Below are 25,739 nucleotides of genomic sequence, written 5' to 3'. Positions count from 1 at the left end.
TGTTCGCAAAGGTTCAAGCCGTACGTGAAAATGGAGCGAAGCAACGAACGCGAACCATCTCTCGTTCTCTGCTCGCGGGTTGGATCATTATCATTATATGATTATTTGTTCATCATCGGCAAATTACGTTGAAATTGATAATGAGCAATTACGTGTTAGGTGCAGCAAGTACTCGCGCACGGTTCGCGCAATCCCTCCCAGGCAAAAGGGGAAAGAATGCCGAGAGAGAGATAGAGAAAGAGTGCCGGCAAAAAAGGGAGTATAATTTATGACCCATAATGGTGGGGGCAAGAGGGTCCCTACTTACGCGTCCACTCATACATTCGTGTTCGTGTAATGTGAGATGGTAAAACGAAGCGTCACTTAATCTTGCGCGTAGAGAGCTTCTCGTGGTGTAGGGTTTTCCTAAAATACGCCATAACTAATGATGATCATATATTTTTGAATGAACCTTAAATAATCCATCCTCCCGCCGCACTCGGCGGTGCCGCCATCTGCTGGCAATAAATGAGTGTCTTATTGAGAATGTGTGTTCCCGCGCCATACTCTATGTGACACACAGCCACAGCTTTATTGCAGCTAAACCACCACTGCGTCCACCCCAAATGAATTGCGTCGAATTAAAAGCGACCATCAATTCCACTTGACATTTTACTGCCCAGTTGTCTGTCATTATTCAAAGCCCACAAAGCCTATTTGAAAATGGCCGTATAAAATGTGCTAATCTAAGGCCCCCGGTACCAGTACCAACACCACCACCACCTAAGCTTACCTTGTTTGGCGTTACGGTTCCGAGTTCGCGATGGTATTCTGTTGGTTTTGTTCACTGTTTTTGCTTGCAAATTGTCCCAACCGACTTTTTTTTCGCAGTCACTGGAACACATCGCCTACAGTATTCGCCAGTGTAAGCATAAAACAAAAAAAACTTTTAATCCACCATCTTCCACTATCATAATCCGATCATTTCCGTCCCGATTGTCCGGACGGCTGCTGCTGCTGCAGGCAATCGTATAATGAAGCCATCGCTGTGGCCATGAAACGGTGCGGGGCAAGCAAAATGTCAGAATACGTCGTTGATTGATCAATACATTTTTCTAGTAATTAACGACAAGATTAAAACTTTCAATACTGTTTTGCGTTTCGATCGCGTTTTTTTGCATTTCGATAAGCACCGAGAAGAAGTGGGAAAGATATACATTGCGCATACTTTGTTGTGGAGCGGTTGATTAAGCGGAAGAAGCAGAAAGAGGGCAGCACAGTCACTCAAATATGAACCGAAATCCCCAAAGCTTAACGTGCACGACACTTCCTAGACACTGAAAGCCGCAGCGGAAACGATATGTGGACACTGACGCTAAGTTCCCATGACGTTTGCGTCGCGGGGTCATGTAGGGGCTCCTAGTCCGAGGTGACTCGTTTATTAGCTCTGTGTGTGAGTTTGTCTGTGCGTGTGTTATGCTAATAATGATATAACTATTCGAATTTCCACCAACCCTCTGCTGGAATCTCAGATCGCCTGATCGGACATCAAACGTCTGAGCACTCGCACACATTTGGAAGTCCGCCATCACGCGTGGATCGAGGTCGCGGAGAGCTGACGAGTTGACGAGATACCTTCTGTTTGGCTACCAGGCGTGCGCGTAGCCTGAGGTTGCCCCGCCAGCCACTCGATCGCTATCGTTTCCCATTGGTGTTGTTGTTTTTTTCTGCACATGATGTTCCGAACACACCGTCCCCGCTCCGTTATCTCGGTGCTCACATCTGGAGCATGTCAATCGAAAGCGATTTGATTTTCGGAGGGATGCCCAATTTCTGCGTCCTCCTGGAGTTTTCCTTACCTCTGTGTTGCGGTACCTGCGTACCCAATTAGCGCAGTTGCGCGCATGCGCTCGATATTCCACTTGCTTGGGCAATGCAAAAGGTAGATGTAGACAGATTAATACCCCAAAAGCCCAGCCACGGCGGCCAAACACGACGAGAAAAGGTATGCGAGGGTGGAGCGTCATGTCGTTCGGTTGGTGTTGAAGACTTTTGACATTTGATCGTACAATCTCGATGGGAGTACACGACAGAGGTGGTGGGGAGTCGCTCTACGTCCCCTAGCTGGCTTTTGTTTTTGCTGCTCCGGTGGGTCACTTCTATTGGGAGAAATTCCACCAATCCCAACCGGGATGGATGGATAGCGAGAGATGTAACATCGAGATAGCGGGCAACAAGAATCCTACGGTTTATTTATTTTACATTATGATGGCTTTCAAGACCCGCATAGTTAAAGGTCCGATTCTCGGTACGGACGTCTTTGCGCCTGGGCCTAGCAGCGCAGCAGCAGCAGCAGCAGCAAGTAGCTCCCTGATAGGTGCGACGGCGAACCCTTAGGCGAGCTGTAGAGTCAATCGCGCGGAGGTAGTTTGTAACGAATGGAGAAGCGGGAGGATCGGTGGGCAGATAGAAACAAAACCAGACAAACGCTGCTGACGAGACTAAATAGTGGACGATTCGAAACGGCCGCGGGAACACACGGGCACCTCCGCCGGCGCAACGACCGAAATCGGATCGGTGCGCCTACCTTGCCTCCCCAATCGGCGCGGGAAGTCAACGGTCAGACGAGAAAAATCAACAATTTTTATCTGCCTGTCATTTGAGATAAATCCATGAATGAACATATTATAATATCTATAATCATAAGAGAAAAGAGATTCAGCTTGAGTCTCGGGATGATGGGGTAGGGAGGCGAAAAAATCCTTCCCTATTTCAGCCTCGCTGGTGGGAACTTGCTCTGGTGCTGGGAACTGCGAACTTCCCTCGGCTTCTCCTCTCCTGGCAGGCTTCGAAGCAACAAACCGACAGGTGTTCTCCAATGTCCCAAGGGAGAGACACACACGGAACACGCAGCAGACAGAGGGCAGGAAGAACCAGTGGGCAAAGCGTACCGAAGAAATCCATTATACAACAAGAGTCGGCAGTCGTAAGAAGCGGAAGAAGAGAAACCGAGGATAAGCGAAGGCGGTGTGAGAAGACAAATCAATGACGGCTGGTGATAAAATAAATTAAAATTAAATAAAAAAACCCCCTCCGTTTACGCGGAGTTGGACGCGCAGGGAGCGAATCAAAGGGAAAGTGGCGCATGGAAATGGGAAAAAAGGATTCTCTGGTCTTGATCCTTTGGTGCAGTGCTATGGTCAGCCGTGGGGTCATGTTCGTATTAACCATTCCGACTTCCCGTTCATTCGTTAACGTGAGATTTGTTTCAGAACAAAAAAAAACACGGAACAAACCATCCTTATCTAGGATCTTCTGGCGGGATACCTTAAAGTACCTAAAAAGAAAGGAGACCCTTCATTAGCATCGATATTGGAGTTGATTTTAAAATTAATAGCTTTAAGTCATGTAAAGTGTTTGGAACGTTTAACGCATCATCAACTTATTTTGCTTTCTTCCAATTTTTTCCTTCCAGGGTTTACCGCTGCACCTCCAAATCGATACGTTCGAAGATCCGCGTGATACTAGTGTTTTCCATCGGGGTTACTGTCAAATCAAAGTCTTTTGTGATAAGGTAAGTCCTAGATGAAACATTAGAAGAGACATTGTGTGCCACACCTACACACGGAGTACCTCCAGAGTAGATCCCAATAGCCAATTACTTTGACATTTGTCAGCACATGTAGAATTTGTCTTGCCTCTTCCGTGTAGGCTGCAATTTGCATACGCTTCGAGACGACTTGATATTGTGCAAAGATGACCATATAATCCCAAGACACTAAACTGTGGCTGTCCGTCCGTTTGATTTATATGCAACCGGTCAGTCGATATAAAATCTAATATGTATTTTAATATGACATACTTCTCGAGATATAGTTTACACGCCGCTCCACCGTCGATGCCGGTGTACCCGGCCACCACCGTGCCAGACCCCTTTCTAAAAGCCTCCAGGCGACAAAAGACTCTCGCAAATGCAAATGAATGATAATTTTATGTTGATACTTCATCATCGATCGATGATGATCGTGCCGGACGCGCTGCCCGCGTGCGGGACCGCTCCTGATTCAATTTATTAATGCCTTCTACAGCGAGGAAACTGCAGGACGTGACGCGGCTCCCAGTGCCGCAGGACACGTGTGAACTGTTTTGGTCGAGCGGGGAGAAGGACACATTGTTGTATGAGCTTTCGCCCCTCACAGCGATGATGCCCTTTCGGGATCGGCCTAACTTAATCGATTAAGCGCCTGGCCACTAGCGCCTCTAGCCCCCAACCCGTGCACCGTGTCACCGTGGAGCGATGGGCATCGATCGGCTCGATCAAAATTGCACACTACCACCACCACCACCACCACTGCCTCTACCTGACACTGCAAATCGCGAGGTGTGTTCTCTTTGTGTGTTCGTAAACAGCGGTGGCACGTTGTGTGCGTGCGTGCCTTCGCTCGATCGAACCACCATCACGACGACGCTCGCCGATCGTCGCTACGCAATTATACGCAATTTGTTCTATAATTGATGAAACGACAGCTCATTAAAGGGACATTGGACCGAAATTGGCCCGACCCGGGGTCCGGCAGACTATGGCTACTGTGCGTTGCGGGGCACCACGGGGCGCGCGGGTGTTTTCGGAAGAGACGTCGCCCGGGACCGGGTGCCGCCTTTGTCGTCCCGCATTGCGAAACGTTCGATTGTTGTCATCCGGTGGGTGCGTGCGTGTGAGGTCGGGCCACGCAAGCGATTAAGTTGCGGCCACAAGCGGTGGCACAAAACAGAAACCACGCACGTACTCACGCACGGTCGCACACACGGCACACACAAAATGGCCGCGGCGGTAGTGCAAAAATCGGCCGCATTCGTGCGCTCGAGGTTAAATCGATCGATTCCTTCGATTCCTTTTGCTCGCGGTTGGCGCGGTAAGTGGATACCGCAAACGGTGCTCGAGATTGCGGCACCGTGGCGTCGGTTCAATAAACTATGTCCTCTAACTAACACACACACACTTGGAAGGACATCTCCATAGTGGGTACGGATGTGTAATGCAAGCTGTCACTTAAGCTGCAACAAATCGCGAACCATTAAACGGGGCCCCTCCTCCCGATCGATGAACCTAGTGCTGCGTCATGTAGTGCTCTAATTAAGAAACGATCGCAATTGCAGCGAGCGCAAAGACCGTCCGCCCCCCTAGTTCGCCATGTTTGTGACACTTTTGGAGTGTAAAACACTCACAAAGTGTGCGTTGCTAGCTTACCCACAAAAAAAAAACCTTTGGATAAGTGTTTCACACCAAACGCTCGCTCTCTCGCTCGCGCTCAAAGTGTCATCTAGCGGATGAAGTCATAATGCAGCCGGAGCAAATATTAAACTCACCCGCTTTACGGACATTCGATCCGCTCCGTAACGAAGGATCGATAAAAAATAATTATTACCGTCACTCGCGCGCAGCACTTGAGACAGTTTGCCCTCCCTGCAGCTCCACCAACTGCAGCTTAATATAAATGGTCATGTTCTCGTAGGAAATCCGTATGTCCAAAGGACTGGTGCCGAGAAAACCGACAAGACGATTTGCATAAATACACACTCTCGGTCGCGTCACACTAACCTTCGGCCGGCCGAGCTTTCTAGCTGCTGCTGCTGCTGCTGCTGCTGCTGCTGCCGGTGGGTGCAGTTTGCATACCCTTCCCAAGTGGATCATCAATTTAGATGTGCCCATTCCAGATGGCTAAGCTTCCTTGTCGTGCCGTTGCAAACCGTTCACCCGATGGTATACATCCGCAGCATATGATGGTCAAGATAGGGGTCCCCCTCTCGGTACATTATATCTGCTAGTTTGATCACAATCTTTTCCCCAACGATGCCGAAGGTTAACCGTGTGAGCAGCGCATGAGAATGAATAACGCAAGTGCACACAAGTGCAACCACAAAAACGGCCATCGATGAAAACAAATCAAATTAATCGCACTGTGCGCAAGAAGCAGATCGTCTGCCGCCTCTGTGAATAGTAGATCGGATTGATTGTGTAGATTTGCCGGTAGGGGGCGCTAGCAAGCGATGGGACGACTTGCGTTTTGTTTGCCTGCCATTTAGATTTGAATGGATATCTTGGAACGAGCGACTGTCATTCGATCGTACAATAAATATCATACTTTGTATGGTTTCCATCGTCCGCGATCGCTATCGGGAACGTCAAAATGACACACACACACACGCACACTAATAGACCAGGAGAGAAACGCGCATATTTCGGACGCTTGTTTGTGGAAGCCCGCACCGACTTATCGGCGATCTCATTACGGCGCCCTAATGGTGTGTACCGGCGTCATTTGTCAGCGCCACTTTCTTCGAACCGCTTACGAAACCGAAACCTTCGCAAAGGGGCCAGAATGTGTTCACCGCTTTTGGGGCGGACGAAAACAGTAACACAATACCGTTGGGTCCACGGTGGCTCGCTCGGAAATTCACCCCCGAGGGCATTCCGCGCGCGTAATATTGTGCGGTGGATGCGTTGTGGCTGTCATCCGACCAGCTGGCGGATGACGGTGCGTGTGTTGTTTGCACGCTTTGTGTGTGACCCGTGCGCCAGGTAGCGGTAAGACCCAACGATGTCGTAAGACCTTCGATTAAGACGTTTGACAGGTGTCAAAAAATAGGGTGGTCAAAAGTCGGCAGCACCGTTTTGGCCACGGGCGCTGCTGATCCGCTGCTGACACTTGCTAAGGAGAGTGGTCCTCGCATCTAGTAGTATCGCTTCCTTGACAACGTTTTGATCCTAGGCTCGACCAGAAAGGTAAATCTCTAATGGAGCGAACAAATCACCCATACTGGACACCAGGCCAGGCTTTCCCGGTGCGCCTGTTGTCACACGAACGCGCGATGGCGTGATATGCACACATGTGAGCGAAGCTGGGGAGTATGCATAATGACTTTTTGCTCCCAAGCTAGTAAGCCTCCTGCTCTGCATTCCTCTCACCACCACCACGGTGCGAACTAATTTGAATAAATTAATAAGAAATGTTTATGCAAAATCGCACACGGCGTCCCTCTGCCGTCTAAATGATAAAATGAAAGCAAAGCACGGGCGGATTCAGCTCAGGGTTTAGCTGTAGAGGATTGACACCTTCCGATACTGGGAGGAACGGGCCAGGAGGTGATGGTGGTTGGTCCTACGAAGGGTTTGGGTGGCTTAAATCCCGCATCCGAGGTCTGTCTATGCAACGGAAGGTGTACATTGTCACTGAATATCTCGATGCCCCGAAGGCATCCTTCGGAGATCTGCTAGAGTGAGACAGGCAGACCAGGCGACAGAGAGGCAGTGGACACGAGTGCATATTCACGATACTGATTAGTTTTAATTGCACCGGCCTGTGAGGGACAGAGGGCACAGCACATTTTTCAGTACCAGCAGCGTCCAGTGACACTGTTCCCCTCCAACGCTCCCCCGTGAGCCTTGCGATGGCTGAATTTCCAAAGGCGCAAATAACGCAAAAAAAGAAGGTTCGTGGAAGGAATGAAAACTACCGCCAGCGCCACATTCTTGCCCGCTCCTGCTCGTCCCATTATAAAATCATTTAATTGAGCCATTTATATATTAATTATTCATTTTTATCGCTGCACTGCCGGGAGGAGACACTACTGGGCTGCCGGTGTGTAGCAGCGGTAGTCAACGTTTGCCATGCCAACCGTGCACATTATTGCAAGATGCAACGGCGACAGCACCAGCAGCAGCAGATGCTGCGCATTCTAGCGGTAGCGACATGGCGCTAATGACGAATTGAAAACCTTGTCTCTGCTATCCCCATGGGAAAGATTGCGCGCTCCGCTGGTGGATGCTGTTTGCCGTTTGTGGGTTTTATTTTTTATCACCATTCGGACAACTCCTTAATGAATGATCTTTCCAATCGGTTTGTTATTCTCTCTCTCTCTCTCTTTTTTCCTCCGTCTGGAATACGTTGCCCCGGACGCAGACCCCGGAGAGCACTCCGGCGAGACGCAAGAACCCGCTTTATGGTCACTTTTCAACCCCAATCGCTTAAGCTAAGTACACATGTAGTACATGCGATAACTGCCCGCCTCGAGATGGCGCATCGAGGGGGCGAGACACATCCCAACAGATGGCGCTCGGGACATCACCGGGAAAAGGAGGGAGGTGGGAAAGGCTCCCTAGTGGTTCCATTCACAATATTTCGACATGTACCACGACGTACGCATTCTGTAAATTGAACTTCTTCGCTGTGAGTTGGCGAAGCGGGAATTAAAATGCATAAAACTTTATATGGTACAGGAGGGGAAGGCGGAGGAGCGGAGGCTCGAGATGGCAGTTGGGCCACAATCGCGCGACACACTTGTAAATATCGCTCCCAGGCACATACACACACACACAGACACACACGCGCGTATAGAGTCCTGAGACCGCTTGTCAGCGCCGATATCGTAAAAATAAACAAGCAGCCGCAATCGGCCCGGTCGCTACGCCAGCATCCGCCCCGGCCTGATGGCGTGACCGAGTGTTATCCCCCCCCCCCCCCCTTCTTCTCTCCCCCCCCTGACCTGGCCCCACGCTCCCCTAGATTTCGCGACGGTGGTAACAATTTTTCAATAAATTTTATTGAAGCGATAATGGCCGCAAGTCATGATTTCTGAAAAGGAAGCAGACTACATTGATAGATGGTGTGTGCCGTTTTGTGTACGTTGTGCGCACTCTCGCAACAAACACACACGCACACGCTCGCGTTCCAATGTGTAGCAAACACAACGAGAGCGGAGCAAAAAGGGTCGACATCCCCCGACCACCGCCCAGATGTGTCGCCAAATGAAGGATCGTAGAGCAGCGAACAGGTCTCATGGGTTGGATTTTCTTGCGCGAACGGTTGTCCCTCTTTTTTGCCTCATTACATTCGCACATCGCCAGATATTAGCAATGTTCTGACATTTCCGAGTGTCCGACAACCCCGGTGTGTCCAGCTTGCTGCTTCTTCTTCTTTTTGCTTCTCGGTCGATCGTCATACTTCTTGGATTGTTGCTGTTCGCTGGTATCGTTCTTGTACCATGTCGCAGGTTTGTCGCTAATGAGCCGTATGGATTGAACTTCCGTTTCTTGTTTTTTCTATACTTAATGTTTTTAAATATTCGTTCGCTTGTTATTCTTTCGTCCGTTCGATTGTGGACAGGCAAGGAATTCGACCTTTTTTTTTGCTGTACGCTCACCTCGGCATCCAAAAACGGCAGAAATATTGCAAAACAAGGAAACAGCGCGGACGGTTAAGAATCATTACAAGTGTGTGTGTGTTTTTATTCCTTTACAAATGGATATGCTTGGCCGGATGCTTTCAGCAAAACTTTTATTGCAGTAAATTCAGTATGTTTTGTCACAGTTTTTTCTTTACATATTTTGTTGTAAGAACCTTTTGGGAGCTTTATCCTTATTTTTCACATCTCTGCTTTCTTTCTCTAATTCTCGTTTGATTGTGTGTGTTTTTTTTCTTTTTCTTTGATCATGCGTTCTCCACGGCAAGCTTTATGGGAGCATTAAATTAAGATATCCATCTGCGCGCTCAGTTTCGGCAGCCCATAAAATATATAAAACTGACCGCCCGAAGCGCAAGACGCGTTGTTTTTTTCTTCCTTCCTATCGGCACAAGATTTATGAACGGGGCCAAAGAGTCAAGCCCCGGACCACAACTCGGGGCCCGTCGGGAGAGTGTGCGTTTCGTACTGCTCACCTGTACGGTACGGCCAGGAGATTCCTTGTTTCTTCTAATAAATCTGTTAAATACCCCCAGCGTCCGCGATATGATACGACGGTGTGGTGGTTCACTTGTTGCTGCACAAAGCCCTGCAGGGAATGGGCGAAAAGGAGACGCCATATACTATCTGATCCTCCGCATACTCTCATTCACCTTGGTGTGTTGGTGGAGAATGGTCGCTTCGTGTGTGCGCTTCTTGCGCCGAGCTTGATCGATCTTTGTGTGAGGCTAATAAATTTCTGACCCTCCACAGGCATCGACGATCGCTGCGCTAATCCTGGTTTGCGATCAGTTATTTTTTCCTTTTCTCTTGCGAATGGAGTGCATGCGTATCGTTTGGAGCATCGTTAGGGCTTTGCTGGCAAAAACGCTAAAATCAACACATTATCCCTGCAAGATTAGTGATGGATGTGTCGGCCGATTGCTGATGGTTGCAACATTTTAATTTTTCCCCGATATCAACCTCCAACCACCGGTTGGTGATGCGGAGGGTCTTCAGAGGCCAGCTTTTGTGCTTAGTTTCTGATTTGGCAGTGCTTTCCAAACGCGACCAGCCTGCCAAACTAAAGCACTTCCCCGCTCGTATGTAAATTATTGGCATCATTTTTGTGATTTATGGCACGCTGATAACGCGAAAGAGGAATCTAGCCGAGATAACCCATCCTTCGGCGAGCTTTCGAGAGCGCGATTGAATATTTATGCAAAAATGTCTATAGCAAAATCAGGGATGGCTCCACGTTCTAGGATGGTAAGTCTTGGTGCGGTCTTGGTGCGTGCAGTAGCGTTCCCTAGTCGGTCCAGTTCAGATGGGCGCGCTCGATTCATCAACAATGCCGCCATTCATCTCTACTTCACCTTTGCAACCAGATCGAGCGCCTCTTCTCAACACTAAACGTGCGATGCGTGTTGGCCATTTTATACTTCTTTCAAATACGGTTTCGACCCAGAGGAGATAGGATTATCATGAGAGGCTCTACTAGAGGCGGCAGTCTCTTGGGGTCGATCACACATCGAGTATAACGACGAAATAAATATATATATATATGGTGTTCGCGATTAGATCTATGTTTCCTTTCCTTTTGAAGTGAACACTCTAAGGGGGCTTCTCAAGTCACTGCAGGAGGGAAGCATTTTTTCCAGTGAATTAGGGGGGGTTTTGTGCAATATTTATGTGTGCATTTGCATGATAAGAAGCAGCGGCCATCGATTCGGGTTGAAATTAATGCGTCGCTTCGGCCAGCAAGGCAGCCAACGGACAGGCGACTACGAAAGACTTCAACAGTAAGCGACGAACCCCGCGACGAATGCGAGACGAATGACAAGTGGATGGAATGGGCCGTTAGTTGGGGCACTTTCCACACTGCACTGCCAGTCATTACGAACGCGTTTTGTTGAAATACCATTCACAAACCAAACGCTCTGAACATCACATCCATTAGTGGAGAGCCGAAAATTGCCAATTACGCGTGTCGGATGCAAAGTGTCAAAATATGACAAACTTCTTGCGTGTGTGTGAAAAGAAGCAGCGCTGTTTCCACACCCGGTGCAGAGTCCGGTGCACTCGTCGCCGTCGAAGGAGGAAAAATGAAATGAAGAAAGGAAGTTTTCAAAACTACGGGAACAATTTACCACCGTCCATAATCTTCCGTGCAGTTCCCGTGCAGGAAAACGGGATGAAGTGTGCACAAACAAGTGTGTGGCGGGCTGTAAGGTGTAAAAAGCATAAAAACCTCTACGTTAAAAACCGTAACCGGAATGGTTTTTTGGTTGCTGTTATTTTTTGCTGTTTTGCTCTTTCAGCTTTTACCATTGCTCTTTACACACATTGCTTTTTCCAAATGTTTTTTTTTTTATTATTCTTCTTCAATGTTATGTTTCTGCACAAACTAAGCCACCGGTGCAAGAGAGCAAAAGAAAGAAGTTGTTCTTTTTTAAAGCGTATTCTTTTCAATTTTTATTTTAAGCCCGACTGTTTGTGTGCGTTTACATGCATCATCGTGCATTGTGTACCGGGCTGCATAGTTTGCGCTCGTAAAAATGCACTCATTTCAAAGGATTATTTGCCGGCTTAATGTGTTTCTCACGATTCTGCCGATGCTTTCTACGGCCGCGGCTATTACGAGCGAAAGTGCGTGCCGTTGGTTCAGGTTTTTTTTGGGGAGAGCTTTGAGCTTTTGTTTTTCATTCTACAGTTTTATCGTCAACGCTTTTAACTTGCAACCGAACATATTAAATTTGTTGCACTTTTGCTATGAAAATGGAATTCGGAAACTCCCGAGCAATAAGCACAAATGCATCCATCCATCGTGCGGCCAGCGCAAGCGCAGCGTCCTTTTGATTATGATGAATGTAAGACAACATAATGCTTATGTTACTGGAATAATTGCGTGCATGAAGGTGTGTGTGTGTGTGTTTGCACATATCTGCATTCCACCGTCTCTCCCGCCCTCCGGACATCGCTTGACGCCGAAGTGACGCCGCAGGGCGTAGGGGCGTAAATGTAGCCCAACCGTTCATCCGTCCTTCTCGGTAAATGTTTATTAAAATCCCATTATTCTTTCATGTTGCATTGCCCCAGCGTTTGTTGTGGTGGCCCTCCTAATACCGCACTGGCCCTAACCGTGCGCAATTGCATCGCCTGGCGTTGGGTGTCGCGGGCGCACTTCATTGTATGTGGCTGACTGTGGTTGGCTACCGTGGCTCGGCGGCTAGAGCCCCCTGGGGGCGCAATACCACAGTGGACTGTGCGCCGTATTTATGGAAGTGTTTATGCGCGTTGCGAAACGGTAGGCTCTTCTCGCCACTTAGATAATGTAATGACCTGTGGCTCTATGTGGGGAGAAGCGAAATGGAGGGAATAATCGATGAGCCAAGAAGAGCGTGCGACAGCGCTCATTTAGAACCAAATCCAGCTGGAAGATCGCTGCTTGATCGGGCGAAGGTGAAAAATTCACTAATCACATTATGTAAAGAGCCTTTCCCGCTGGCTTCTCGTTGCATAAACCACTACACACCCCACCACAACGACATGCACGTAAAGTAGCGAAATGGCACCTTGCGTGTGCCGTTTGGCCGAGCTCTGTACCCCCGCAGGCGACAAACACCGTGCGACAGGCGTTCGGACGCTCGCGATATAGTTCTCTCTTCATGGCCCATTCCTAACCGCGCATCAGCGCGCGTCACGCCTCGGACAGGAGGGCATCATCCTGCTGCAGGGGACAACATTAAATGGGGTGTAAATTTATCGCTGCGTCTACTGCACTCCGTTGCACTGTGGGGGGGGGAGATGAGAGTGCCAGGGATGATGTTTTAATGTTTCGCCTCTGCTCCTAGCTGACGTCCCTACGGGGCATTCTGAGCGAGTGTGGAGAGTAACGGGAAGGTCACCGGAAGGTTTTTTTTTATATTATCTGGTTAAACGATTCTTTAGCTTTTTTACGGGGGCTTTACTTCAAATAACTTTAGTAAACTTCAGAATAGATTCTGATCAATGTGAGAGGAATTAAGCTCTAACATAAAGGATAATAAGAGCTCTACAGCGTTTGCTTAAGCTTTAAAACACTTTTAATTCTTTTGAAGTCCGGCAACATCAAGTGTGGTCTGCTTTATGGCAATAATTTTACAGCGCTTCTGCAAAATAATTCGCTCCTTGAAACGTGATGCAAAAAATTAATAACGACAAAAGAATCTGTGGTACATCATAATCATCACTTCATATCCACAACCCTTGAGCAGATGAGTGATGGACTTTTCGGACCATTATGAAGCGGGAAAAAGCTGCCCATGCGTTTGCTCGTGACAGGAACTTTGATCATTCGTACAAGAAGAAAAAGAAGAAGAAGAAGCAGAATAAACCATCTTCCCCAAACGAATGAAAGAAAATAACGCTTCCCATTCATGTGATTAGCCGCTTCCTCCTGCTGGAGTCGGCCGCGCTTAATGGAAACGCACGAGAATCGGTCGTAAAAATCTTGCACTACTAACTTCGATGCATTTATGGCAGCCTTTTCTCTCCCGCCAGCAAACGGTTCAAGTGCATAAAATCGTTTCCTTCCAGTTTTTTTGTTTGTATACCCAATGCAGCAGCAAATTCACTGGACACAAGTACAGGAGCACCTCTACAACCACTGGGGGGGTACTGTGGGCAATCCCATATTTTATGCTGTAATTTGCAATTTAACTCCATTTACTCTCTGCGGTACGGAGTCAATGGCACGAGGGGGAAAGATGGAAGATTCTTCTTCTTCTTCTTATCCCTTCCTCCCTTTGGTGCGCGATGATGGCGGGGACCGTTTCGTTCATTTTACGACTCTGCGATGGGTGCGTGTGGCAGTAGATGCGCTACTGCCCGCGCACGATCATCCCGATGGTCTCTATTTGCACTACGTTTATTTGCGGTTCGAGCAGGCGCGTGATGGCAGGCAGCAAAACGCGTGTGCAATAACACCAAACCCCCCCTCCGTTCCGGTCGTCGTCCCACCAACACGTGCAGAGCATATTCACGCGGGCTAGTAAAATTTTATAAGTCCATTTTTAACCCCGTTTTCATTAAGGGCCCTGCTGCTCCTGCTGCTGCTGCTGCTAGTACTGGCACGGCGGCATCGGAAAATGGCTTTAAAATAAGGCTGCACAGTGCACACCGTACGCGCGCACGTTTACCAACCAAGACCTTGTGCGCGAGCAGGCGTGCTCGCGCGAACCAGCGCTACAAAGATGTTTCATAATGTAATGATCATCATAATCATAAAAACACATTTCACAGTTCTTTTCCCGTTCGGCTTCCATGGAGCAGGGGGTGGTGGCGGTGGGTGCCTTCGGCACAAGGATGATGATGAGATGATCCTCTCTCAGTGCGCGCGCGTTCGGCGGTAAGGCTTTGCCACGTTTCGTACGCGTAAAAACAACAAAAAAGGGGAACAGTCGGACGCATCAACCGTGGCTGATGTGACTAACGGGCCTCTGTTCCTCATGCACCTCCTCCCAACCTTACAAACGTCCTTCGTCATAGTATTACTAAGCCGGAAATTCTTTCCCGCGGGCACACCGAACAGTCGTAGGGAAAGCGGAAAAAAGGGAGATGTGTGCGCATTTTATTGTGTCAATCATTCGCAGCGAGCAAGCATCAATCATTGCAAATCGTTTCCGCTGCACAATTGCCCGAAGTGGCCCAAGAGGAGGAAGAGGAGGAGGAGGGAAAGAGATTGAGGCACTAGCAATTTTCACCAACACCGACGCGGGACAAATTTGTTTAAATATCGGCCTCTGCGTTGATCCCTCCCTTGGGCGGTTTGCCGCGCCGGAAGATACGCGCCCTCTGGTGGTGGCTAGCGCTGAAGCCTGTCGCTTTACTAACGGAACTGTCAAAATACACACGGCAAGCTGCGTTGTGTCTGTTGCACACACACACACACAGGTATCCCTCGGACACTTACTCGGACTCGCGTAATTAATACCTCTCTGGTGTTGGATGCCCATGCACACACACACCCGTTCGCTACGTTGATGCTCCTGTCGGGATAACGGGCTTAAAAAGAGAAGAAGGGCAGATCGAGATGACTCCGGGGGCACACACAGGGAATGGATATTTAGTACACTAATCTCATGTGTGTGTGTGTGTGTGCTCTCATGCGGTCCTTATCCTGTCCATTCTTTTTGCAACAGGTGGTCTTCCCTCGAGGGGGCCGAATACCTTCGAGCCCATTCCAGAGCGCAGTGCTCCGTGCCCCAGCGGTAGCCATTCCGCGGGGAGGGCAAGGCAAGATGGAAGAAGGATCAATTTGTTCGGGCACGCACACACGCCGGCAAGAGTAGAAATTAATATAATCATAAATTATGCACGGCTTGATGTACGGAGAGGAACGAACCGAGCGACCGAGTGGTGTGATGGTGATCAAGCGATACGCTTCCGTCCGATGTGTCCGATGGGCGCTATTCTTATTGCGTGCGCTCTCCCGACTAGGTGGTAGTAAGACCTGCGGAGGCTGTGTGTGTGTGTGTGTTTGTGGAGCTAAAATTACACCTTCCGAGGGCGAAAGTGCATCAGACGCGCTCCTTCTCTGTGCAGTTAAGATAACAACCGGATCGAAGTTACATGTCCCTGCTTCTCCCCAGCCACACGCTTGCCGTTAAAGACAATGTAGCGCAATCACCACAAACGCACACACGCACATACACACACAAACCGCAGCACAGTGTGTGGCACACTCGTGCGTGTCTGTCGTCTATGGAGAACGGTTTGTGCCAAGGATCGTTCGCATGATCGCATGATCGGTCAATGATTAATCGGTCCATGAATGCGGGGGGGGGGGGGGGGGGGAGAAAACGCTGCCACCCGCGATTCTTGCACCAACTCCATTTCCGGTACATCCTAGAGAGACCTCGGTCACACAACATTGTCGGCCGGTGACCCCTTTTTGTGGCACTGTAAGCAATGGATGTTCCTGTTATTCGATCTGCCGAACCGTTGGGAAAGAAATTCCCGTAACGGAAAAACACATCGCTCCGCGCGCAGGACGCACCTTTCGTACGAAAAGCAAACAAAAAATCCATTAGAAACGAACCGGCACGGTGCCATTTGTCGTGCAGTCGGTGGGATTTGGCGCTTCACGCTGTCCGAAGACGCCAAACCTCAAACTCCACGCAGTGTAAAACGCATCATCTCGCTTGCCCTGTGATCCCTCTCTCTCTCGGTTTAGAGACGAATGAAGTGAATTAATAAAATCATTTGAAAACCCATTACGGTCGCTGACAGCGGTGGAAATTACATTGCATTTGCGCTAGCCGATGGACGAACGCAAGGCGGAGGAAAAGGTGTATGACACATACCTTTGGCCCTTGGTAACTAAGCAGCCAGGCCAACAACGGTGAGGGATGTGGCAGGCCTGCGCGCAAATAATCCCATCAACGCTACGCTACGACGCAACACAAGCTTCTCTCGGCTCCGTTGTACCACCCTCCTATTACTACCCGCACACACACTCACACACCCCATATCCGTGCTGGATAGATGCAACAATATTTTAGCCATTTTTAATGAAGATAAGCCTCGTATAATCTGTGCTATAAAAATGAAAAATATCTACATTGCGCGAACGGTGCGGTGCTGGAAGAGCGAGCCCCCGTATCGGTGCCGAGGGTTAAGCCTTCACTTGTTGCACCACCGCTCACGATGATTGCTTTGCGCATTTGCGAAATCGTCTCTGGCGGACTCTCGGACAACACTCACTGCCCCTTCCGCCCAGTGTCCGGGTAGGCTCTCTGGAATCGCATGGAAATTCTTCTTCTAAACGCATTACAACCACCAGCAGCAGCATCATCTTCGGTCCGGTCCGAAAAGATTACAGTTAGTCGGCATGAAAGCATCTTCCTTCTTGTCGCTCCCATACCACCCCCACAGCCAGCAAAGGGGGGGATTGCATTAGTACCGGTTTACTAAATTTTGCTCGCAAATGTAAAACATCACACCCGACTGCTTCTAGGTTGTGTGCTCTGGGAAGCTTTAATGTTCAATTGCAACCGAAATGAGCACTCCGTGAGCTATAATTTGCCTGCGAGAGCTGAGAAACTGTACAGTTTTGCCGGGGTAGATGAGATCACGTACATGCAGGCGAATGAGATCATCGTCACTGCCGGGCGCGGGATATTTAATTTGTGTTTTATGGGGCTTTTTTTTAAAATGATATCTCTCCGAAAGGGGTTTTCAAGTCGTCTCGGGTATTTTTACTACTAAACCTCCCCTCTGGATGTTTGTTTCAAATGGCGCAACAACTAACATGACACTCTTCTTTACATTGTTTCTCCCCCACCAACCAACCAGGGTGCCGAACGGAAGACACGCGACGAGGAACGGCGAGCGGCGAAGCGCAAGATGACCGCCACCGGGCGGAAAAAGCTGGACGAGCTGTACCATCCCGTGGTCGATCGGTCGGAGTTTTACGGTATGAGCGATCTGATGAAACCACCAGTCCTGTTTTCGCCCTCCGAGGACATCGATAAGGTAAGCAAGAGAGTGTGCTGATGCGTCTTAAACGCCAAAGCAAGCAAACTTTCATCTAACAACCTTTCTTTTCAATTGCGTTTCGCTCCAGCTAACATCGATGGATATGCAGTTCTACGGGCACGATGCGGACTCACTGTCCGGCACGTCGGACAACGTCAAGTCGCCGTTCCTGCTGCACGCGAACAAACCGGCAACGCCAACGCTGAAGTTCCACAACCACTTCCCACCGGACGTACCGACGTGAGTAGTGCGCGAAGAAAAGAAATGTCGGCTAGAACTTCCATGTTTACGAACATAGTTTTTTTGAAGTGGCATTTCCGTGGTCGATTGTTACCACGACGAATGCTCATCGTATAAAAAGGAGATACTAATCGGTCTTTCCTTTTCCTTTCTCTCTCTCTCTCGTTTTTGCAATTTTCTTCTGCTTCTCCAGCAGTGACAAAAAGGATCCGAGCATCATCATGGACGGTTCGATGGTGACCAACTCGATGGTTGACTTTACGCCCCAGATCAAGCGCCAGCGGATGACGCCGCCGCTGAGCGAGCGGGTCATGCTGTACGTCCGCCAGGACAATGAGGATGTCTATACGCCCCTGCACGTCGTGCCGCCGAGTACGGTCGGGCTGCTGAATGCGGTAAGTGTCGCGATTGAGACCCACCTATTGCTACAGATCGCTGCGAAGAAAACTAAAGAATGTTGCATTATGACACATGACAAAGAAGAGAAACAGCCTCAACAAAGTACAAACTGCTGGCAGTTTTTTTGTTTTTGATACAATTGAAATTGATAATGTTGAAGCAGTACACTAGCGACTACAATAATTAAGTCGCAAAGCTCTCCGATCTGCCTGCTGATTGTATTGTTAGTTGTGTTTCTATTTTTTGGGTTTTCTCGCACCTGCGCCTCTATAACCAAAACACCAAAACAGTTTCTCCAAATTTAAACAATCACACACACCAAATTTGCCCCATAAGATGACGGCTGTCATGCTGACGTGCACAGTGGCACCCACCAACACCAGGACCAATCACTTTGACACTTAGTAGTTAGCAAGCGACACCAGCCATGTCACGTGACTGACAGCTGTCATTTCGTTGGCAAACGGATTGTTTTGTTTCACACTCTCTCTATTTCTTTCTTACCAATCGGAAGGATAAACCAGATACACAAACCCCCTCTTCACCCTACCCACACCTCCCCGTCCTACACAATACTGCGCCAATAACCAATACTTGTATGTGTGTTTGTGTGTGTTGTTACATGTGATAACGGGATTAATCTATATATGCACCCTTTTTAACGAATGAACCAACCCTTTAGCTGCTGCGTGCTAGAAAGCAGCAGCAGTTGACAGTGTTTACGCTCTAACCATGGGAATCGCTACCGGCAATGTGTGCCTGCTGAGTGCACATTGCGCAAGATTTTTTGTTATATTTTTTACCCTATTCCCCCCCAAACCTCCCCACGCTTGTCCTGCCCTTTCCCTTGCACTTGTAAGCTGACGCACGATCATGTCACGGACGGATCAAGTGAGTTCGCCGACTAGGTATGACACAAACCACAAACCCGCCGCCATAAAACAATCCTTCCCACCACCACTAACCCACCTGCAGCAACTCAATGCCAACGGAAATAAGGTGTTAAAATATAAGCATAATCATAATGAGCGTTTAAAGCCACTGCCATATGTCAGTGGTCAGTGGGGGTTATAGATGCTGGTGCTGCCTCTTTGCTATAATGTGCTAACACAAAACCACCACCCTTTTTGCGAGAAGGATCGTGCTTCTTCACCACGTTTATAGACGTTAACTAAATGATCCAGTTTCAAGCATGCAATTATTGTTTCATTATACACGTTCACCGATTACAAAAGTCCCCTAAATAGGAGATCATTTTCCAAAACTGCCCATGGGAGTAATAGTCTCTGGGAATAGTTAGCATTCTTCAACGCATAAGGAAAACGAACGCGTCAGGGAAAGGTTATTGTTTATTGGCACAAATTGTTGTTCAGTTTATGGTTTTATCCCTCCCGAAAGAAGAAATGAGAAGTGTTGAAAGCCCATGAACGAATACGTTACCACCACAGCGTCTTCGTATGCGATTACAATATACCCGTTTGACGGCTGTTGTTTCCACTTCCCCGTTTTTTTTACACACTGTCTCTATCTTCTTCTCCTTTTTTGCATTGCAGATTGAAAATAAATTCAAAATTTCCTCGTCGAGAATTAACACTATTTATCGCAAAAATAAGAAAGGGTAAGTTTTGAGTTTTCTTCCCATTTTGCTACCTTTGTTTTCTATTTCTTTTGTTTAGTTTTGCCTACCTCTGTACTTTTCCTCTTCTTACTGTACTGTTTGATTTTAAAGGATTAGAATTGTTTTTATTATTATTTGTTTTTCCTTTGTTGTGCTCTACATGACGGTCTCTGTTGGTTTTGTACACAACACTTTTGATTTGTTTTAGTACGTAGAATAGAACGTTTCCCTATTTTTTCTTCTTCTTTTGATACTTTGTATTATATCAAGGGGATAGATTAGTGTTATATTTTTTTTTATTTTTATATATTTTGAATGCTTATGTTTATTTGTCTAATGATGCTACCAGCTTTAAATGCTAATATCTTTAATACTGAATGTGTTAACTAATTCCGCTACTAGCTACTAATCTATAAGTAACATTTTCTGTACTATTCTTACTCACGCTTCCTCTACCGCTAACGAACTCTTTTCCCACAAATTACACAATTAAGACATAACAGTTGAGAAATCTTCTCTATAGGCTACTATTACAAAGAAGTAATGTATTAGTGTGATTAGTCTTCCAGTTTACTTTTCTGTCCTTCTTCATTTTTAGTGCACGAGCAGTAGAACCATGACACATATGTGACCAAAAGTCTCAAACAATCGCACTAATCGATGCACTCGATCTCATTTTTCCATTGTAGAATTACGGCGAGAATTGATGACGACATGATCAGACACTACTGCAACGAGGACATCTTCATACTGGAAGTGCAACGGTACGAGGAGGACCTGTACGACATCACGTTAACGGAGCTGCCAACGCACTAGACACGTGACGTTTCTCCTTTCCTTCGTGTTAGGTTCTTCTTCTTCTCCTCCTCCTCCTCCTACCCCGTCGTCCGCAGTGCCATACTATTGTGCGCCATTCTGTGCTTAGTGCCCCTCCCTGCAACCACACGGGACGAACACGAAACACTGTCATGAAAATGCATAAATCTTGCCATCGGCGCCGTATAGGTAGTCGGCGCCACACCCGCCCGCCGTGTGCCACCGAGCAGTCGGAAGCTGCTGCTGCTGCTGCTACAATGCCAACGTGCCAAACAACGTGCGCATAAACACTTAGGACCACCGGGAGAAAAGGGAAGGGAGGACGTACGATAGAAGGACGATTAAGAGTTAGGAAAGGACAATCCGTTAAGTTTTAGCCATAGCAAGATTATGGTTTTGTTAGTGTAAGCGAGCAAAGTTCACAAAACAAGTTGGTGTTTTACTATTATTATTATTAATTTTATTAGTTCTTTCAGTAAGAAGAATATAAACAAATGAATTATCAGTACCGAAACCGCAGTACATTCCATTATATAGTAAGTGTTTTCTTTTACTTTCGCTAATCGTTTTGAGATTATCTTAAGGAGGTTTTGAAAATGGATGGAAATCTTTGGGAAAAACGAAGAGGTAGAAACAGTAATTGTGCCTTAGCAGCAAAGCAAAACACACAAAAAACTAGGCACAGCACAAATGCTCTGTACGTTTGCATGCACCATAGAACAGAAACCACCCCTTGTACATAGAAGACAAACATTTGCAGCGTTTTGTCTGTGTGGCAGAGCACCGAACAGCTGAGACAAGCGGAATTAGTTTTAAAAAAAAGATAGGGAAAGCCTTCTTCAGCAGCATTTGCGTGCGCGGTAGTGTTTAAGTAAGCGAATTAACGTTGAACAACTTTTATTTATTTTGAGACTTAGTTTGTGTACTACTGCAGTAAGACAAAGCGTAGTCCGGTGTTTTTTCTTGAGATTTTTTTCCAACCGTGTACTGTTGAAGCTGTTTGTTTAATTAATCATTGTTGTATCCTTTCGCCTTTTCTTTCGCTTTTGGTAACACACAGTACTTACAAGCGCGCGTTTACAGGATAAATGTTTGCATTTTAAAATCGGACGCTGGAAATGCTCCTCTCCCTCTCCCACCCATCCGTACAGGCCATGCGATTAATAAGATCTCAAAAGGAAACGAGTGGCGGAGTGGCGCAGGATGGTAGTGTGTGTGTGTGTGCGCGCGCAACAATCTAATGATAGATGTATTGCTCAAATGAAATTCTAATAAGCACGCCACCTCTTTTCCCTTCCCTCCATTTTTTGCCATAAGCTGTTAGGTGAAACGACAAATGATTTTCAAACGAACCGTTATGAAGGAAAGCAACACTTGTGTGTGTAATAGTAATTGTAGTCGTTTTTAACACACCCCGTTACGATATTGTTTTAATGGTTATTATTTTTTTCGTCCAACAAAAAAAAATGGGGGGAAACGGCGGTTATACCGCACGAAAGCATGCAATATTAACAGTTAGACCTTTAGAGAGTACGACACGATGGTCGAAGAAGCCCATTGTTGCTTCTGGCTTAGATTGTAGAACGATTTCTTATGCTCACACCGAGACAACATCATTCCAACACAGATCCATGACAGTATTTTGTTGAGCATAATGATCGTGTTCTGTTCGAGTTTGAGATGAAATTGAACGCTCATTTTCGGTAAAAAGCGATGGAGTGTTTGCCGCGGCGCGTGAGTCGTGCATTTTTTTATACGTTATCGAACTGCCATATTGCGGAATACAAATAGAGCGTAAGGAAGGAAGGATTGGATTTTCAAAAATGGAAAAGAATAAGATTTCTTCAAACAACTTTTTAGTAATTTGACGTGTAAAGATCAAACGATGAGACAGACAGAGAGATACGAGGTGAACGAATGCGATGAATTTCTTATTATCTAATTGTTAAGTACCTGAGGCGCATGATCTTCGCTGCGAGATGTAAAAGTGCCGTAAATGCAATGCTTAAGAGAACACACGCGAGAGAAAGGTATATCATTCACACGATGCCCAAGTTTACATGTTTTGTTGTATTAATGTCACTTCTCTTTTGTAACTTTTCTCGAAACACAAAACACAAACGGTGGCAACTCCTGAAAGGAAATGTGTATTGCAAACACGCGAACAAGAAACATGTGATATTTAAAAAGAAAACGAAGAAACACGAAACAAACAAAAGAAGAAAGTGTTGGAAGAATCTTAAAAACTGTTCTATTCTCGTACTATTCGTAAAAACCGTTGATCCTTTTTCGTGGTGGATAATGTATTGCTCTTTAGGAACGGTTGATTTTTTTTTATATAAACATTACAGTATGTGCGAGAGTTTGCGCGTGCGCGTGTGTGTGTGTATGTGTGTATGTGTGGTTTGTAAAAAGCAGCATAAAACAGCAGCAGCATCGAATAAGCCCTCCGAAGCATGTAACGGAGTGAGCATACGTTTTTTTTTTGTCTCTTCTTTTTATTCTTGCATAATTGATCGAGTTGCCATAACGTAGGAGCAAGGATTTGCATTTTATTTTTGTTATAAATAGGTATATGAGCGCGTGTGTTAGTATTTCTTTAACCTTGCTTACTATATCAAAACACGCTGTGGTATTCTCCCAGAGTGGCCAAACGCGTTGTGCGATGGAGAGGACGGAGCAGGCAGAGGATCGAATGATCGATCGTGATAGGATACTGATACTTTAGAAGAACAGGAAGGCAGTGAAACGGTAGCGGTGCATATTCAAGCGCCATCTATCAGAAAAGTGAACAAGCACTGCATTAAGGAACAGTAACAGTAGCTTATGAGGAAGTTAAGAAATTAGGAAGAGTCTAGGGTATTCACCGTTGTACTTTTAGGTAATTTCATAAACAGGAAGGTGCATGCAACACACGTGTAGGCTTCCGTAAAAATGCAATATTAATTTTACAATGACATTAGTTTTTTTTCATTTTGTTTTTGCTAAGACGATAGAGTAGGTAGAGAAGCGGAGAAAGTATCATTGATAGAAAGTTGTAGGATTTAGGGATTTTTATTCTCTTTTCGTTACTCCAATGTCCGTGTTTACAAACTTAATGTAGAAGAAGTACGCTAGTATAATTGCTTTACACTAGATAAACTGCTTATACGATAAGCCTCTAGCTTGAACAATTTACTAAGCTTTCTACTGGATTCATTTTTCACAAAGCACAAACAAAAGCAGAAACAGGCATAATAGTAGAACCGTAAGAAAGATTTCAAGTTGGCAAATAATTAGCAGTTATCAGCAGCAAAAACACATTTCAATTGCTTCGTGTTAGTAGTGGCAAGCTAGTATTACCTCTGCACGCATCACAAACCACACACTCTTTACTTAGTATTACCTTTTTTAACCGTTTTACTTTTGTGAACACGTTAGAGACGTCTCAGTATAAGCAGCAAACGCATACACATTTCATTCCCAATTGATGGCACCCACATGTGCGCCTCAATTTAGTGTTAAGAGTAACCAATTCACACAAAAAAAACGAAAACAAACCGTCCTTCATATTTGCCATTCCATTCCTCCTCTATTTTGATGAGAATTTGCCATTTAAGAAATATGCCGCCCATCCCCATATACGACCATTCGTAGGGCCTAGTTTTGTCCCTGTCCCCTCTCTCAATTTGCTCCTCATACACGCGCTAGAATGGCGGGACAACACAACACCTGTGTTTGGTCTTTGTGGTCGTATGTGATTTCTGTTTTCTTTTTTTTAATAATAATAATCTAAGATACTTCTAATATCTAAGAACAAGTACTTAATTGATAGTGAGTTTAGTTATTGTAAGTGAACCGAAAAGGGAAAAACGATAACACAAGTACTCCTTTGGCAAAGAAGAAAATGAGGTAAAAAAGAGAAGAAAAAACATTTCAAAATTAAAGAGTTAAAGATTTAACATACAAAACAGACAGACAGCCTACCTGTACAAGATGTTTATGTTGGCTTAAAAACATTAAAAAAAAAACAAAACAAAAAAAACGAACAATTAGCTTAAGTTATAATTTTTAAACTGTACTGTTATATTTTATTGTCGTCGAAGAGGAAATGAGCGTTTAAATATATAATTTGAATTTAGAACATTGAATTTGTGTTGTTATTTTTTATAAATTCTATATGATGAGATGTATTTTTATGTTGAAAGAAATTTACTTACCAATTGAATATTAACGATCTATTTAACATAACAGGTTGGCTGATAAGTCCCCGGTCTAACAAAGAAAAACACATTTTTTGTCAAAATTCGTTTTTTTCATTCAACATAGTTCCCTTCAAGAGCGATACAACGATTATAACGACCTTCCAATTTTTTGATACCATTTTGGTAGTACTCCTTCGGTTTTGCCTCAAAATAGGCCTCAGTTTCGGCGACCTCCTCTTCATTGCAGCCAAATTTTTTCCCTGCGAGCATCCTTTTGAGGTCTGAGAACAAGAAAAAGTCGCTGGGGGCCAGATCTGGAGAATACGGTGGGTGGGGAAGCAATTCGAAGCCCAATTCATGAATTTTTGCCATCGTTCTCAATTCAATTCAATTCAAAAACACGAAATTCCTTTTTTCCATTTGACAATCTCAAAAGTTGCTTGACAAAAGACGCTCTGTCTCACAAACTAATTGACATACAAACGTCAAATTTTGTCACGAATCATTTGAAGGTTGGTACTATATAAAAATAATATGCATTTAATACTTGCGGCGCCATCTATGTGTCAGACCGTGGACTTATCAGCCAACCTGTTAATCAAACTACACATGCTATCTGGCGATTTTCTCAGAAAAAAAGTTTATTTTAATTAATGGATTTGATGTTTACTACTAATAAACGGTACATTCAAACTACTCGACAAAGTAATCGAGCACCAATTTTGTTCGCCAATTATTCGAGCAGTTTCGTGCGAGCGAAGCAC

The 25,739-nt window shown here is 46.1% G+C and overlaps 1 protein-coding gene across 3 annotated transcripts in view; it reads left to right on the top strand.

The window, feature by feature from the left end:
• LOC1276249 (protein grainyhead) overlaps positions 1-23,598 on the top strand; it is a 191,275-nt gene extending 167,677 nt beyond the window's left edge. The window contains exons 13-18 of one of the 3 annotated variants that reach the window (XM_061649475.1): positions 3,455-3,553; positions 17,536-17,715; positions 17,807-17,958; positions 18,155-18,353; positions 19,911-19,975; positions 20,665-23,598. In XM_061649475.1, coding sequence (XP_061505459.1) covers positions 3,455-3,553; positions 17,536-17,715; positions 17,807-17,958; positions 18,155-18,353; positions 19,911-19,975; positions 20,665-20,791 — 822 coding nt within the window. In that variant the 3' untranslated portion in view covers positions 20,792-23,598. Of the gene's footprint in view, positions 1-3,454; positions 3,554-17,535; positions 17,716-17,806; positions 17,959-18,151; positions 18,354-19,910; positions 19,976-20,664 lie in introns of all 3 variants that reach the window. The other 2 variants (XM_061649474.1, XM_061649476.1) reach the window with 2 other exon arrangements.
• Positions 23,599-25,739: the final 2,141 nt, after the last annotated feature.

Source organism: Anopheles gambiae, chromosome 2 (genome assembly GCF_943734735.2).
Source record: "Anopheles gambiae chromosome 2, idAnoGambNW_F1_1, whole genome shotgun sequence".
NCBI classification, from domain to species: domain Eukaryota; kingdom Metazoa; phylum Arthropoda; class Insecta; order Diptera; family Culicidae; genus Anopheles; species Anopheles gambiae.
Note: the sequence above shows the minus strand (reverse complement) of the source record. Positions and strands in the feature narration are given on the sequence as shown.